The sequence below is a fragment of the Buceros rhinoceros genome, unplaced genomic scaffold (genome assembly GCF_000710305.1).
Source record: "Buceros rhinoceros silvestris isolate BGI_N320 unplaced genomic scaffold, ASM71030v1 scaffold35944, whole genome shotgun sequence".
Classification (NCBI taxonomy): Eukaryota; Metazoa; Chordata; class Aves; order Bucerotiformes; family Bucerotidae; genus Buceros; species Buceros rhinoceros.
Window position 1 is genome coordinate 5935 of NW_010409470.1, and position 851 is coordinate 6785.

General features: G+C 60.3%; 1 protein-coding gene across 1 annotated transcript in view; it reads right to left on the reverse strand.

Annotated features, from left to right (window-relative positions):
• CIAPIN1 (cytokine induced apoptosis inhibitor 1) overlaps positions 1-256 on the reverse strand; it is a 4650-nt gene extending 4394 nt beyond the window's left edge. The window contains exon 1 of the mRNA XM_010135243.1: positions 100-256. Within this exon, the coding sequence (XP_010133545.1) occupies positions 100-256 (157 nt within the window). The remainder of the gene's footprint in view (positions 1-99) is intronic.
• Between the last annotated feature and the right edge of the window lie 595 nt (positions 257-851).

The window sequence follows — 851 nt, forward strand, 5'->3', positions numbered from 1 at the left end:
GGTTCTCCACGGTGACTTACAACCCTGCGGGACGCCCGCTGGCGCAGCAGAACCCCCCCTCCCGTAAGCAGAACAGTGGAAAACAAAGCTCACTCTTACACTGTGACAGCTGGTCAACGTTTTCCACCGAGATGCGGTTACTGGCTCCCACCACCGCCTGGATTTTATCCACCAAATCCTTCAAGGCCTCAACGGGCGAGGAGCTGTCCCAGACGATGGCCACGCGCTGGCCTGGCACCACTCCGTACTCGCCCATTTCTGCAGCAGCAGCAGCAAACCTGGCGGCGGCAGAGAGGGGAGCAGGCCGGGGGCAGACAGGGGAAGAGTGAGTGAGTGCCCAGCGCAGCACGAACCCCTGCGGGCTGCGACTTCACCACAGAGCATCGGTCTCTTTTAACAGGCGGGGATCATCTTCTGCAGGCTGGCGGCACAGGCTTCCCACACGCCGAGCGCTAACACCACGCTAAGGAACGGCCACGTTTAAGGGCATAGTTCAGCTTCGCTCCAGTTCAGAACCCAGTTTTGCAGGGAGAGCACAAGCCACACTTGAAAACCCCCAAACCAACAAACACCTGTGACAGAGACACCCAGGGGGCTGGCTGGGTTCCCAGATGAGTGACAGCTACCTGACATCGCACACCGCCTTATCTCTCCTACTCAGGACGAGACTTTGCTTCTGCAGTACAGAAGGGGGGGAAAAGCACCTGCCAGCAGTCCCAGCGCTTCAGGCTGAGGCTCTTCCAACGTTATCATGGGTGGCGCTGGGCGAGTGGTTACACGTCCCGGGCAGTGCCTCGGTGGACGTGCTGGGCCAAATCCAGCTCGGCTGCCTGCAGCCAGGGGAGGAGTCT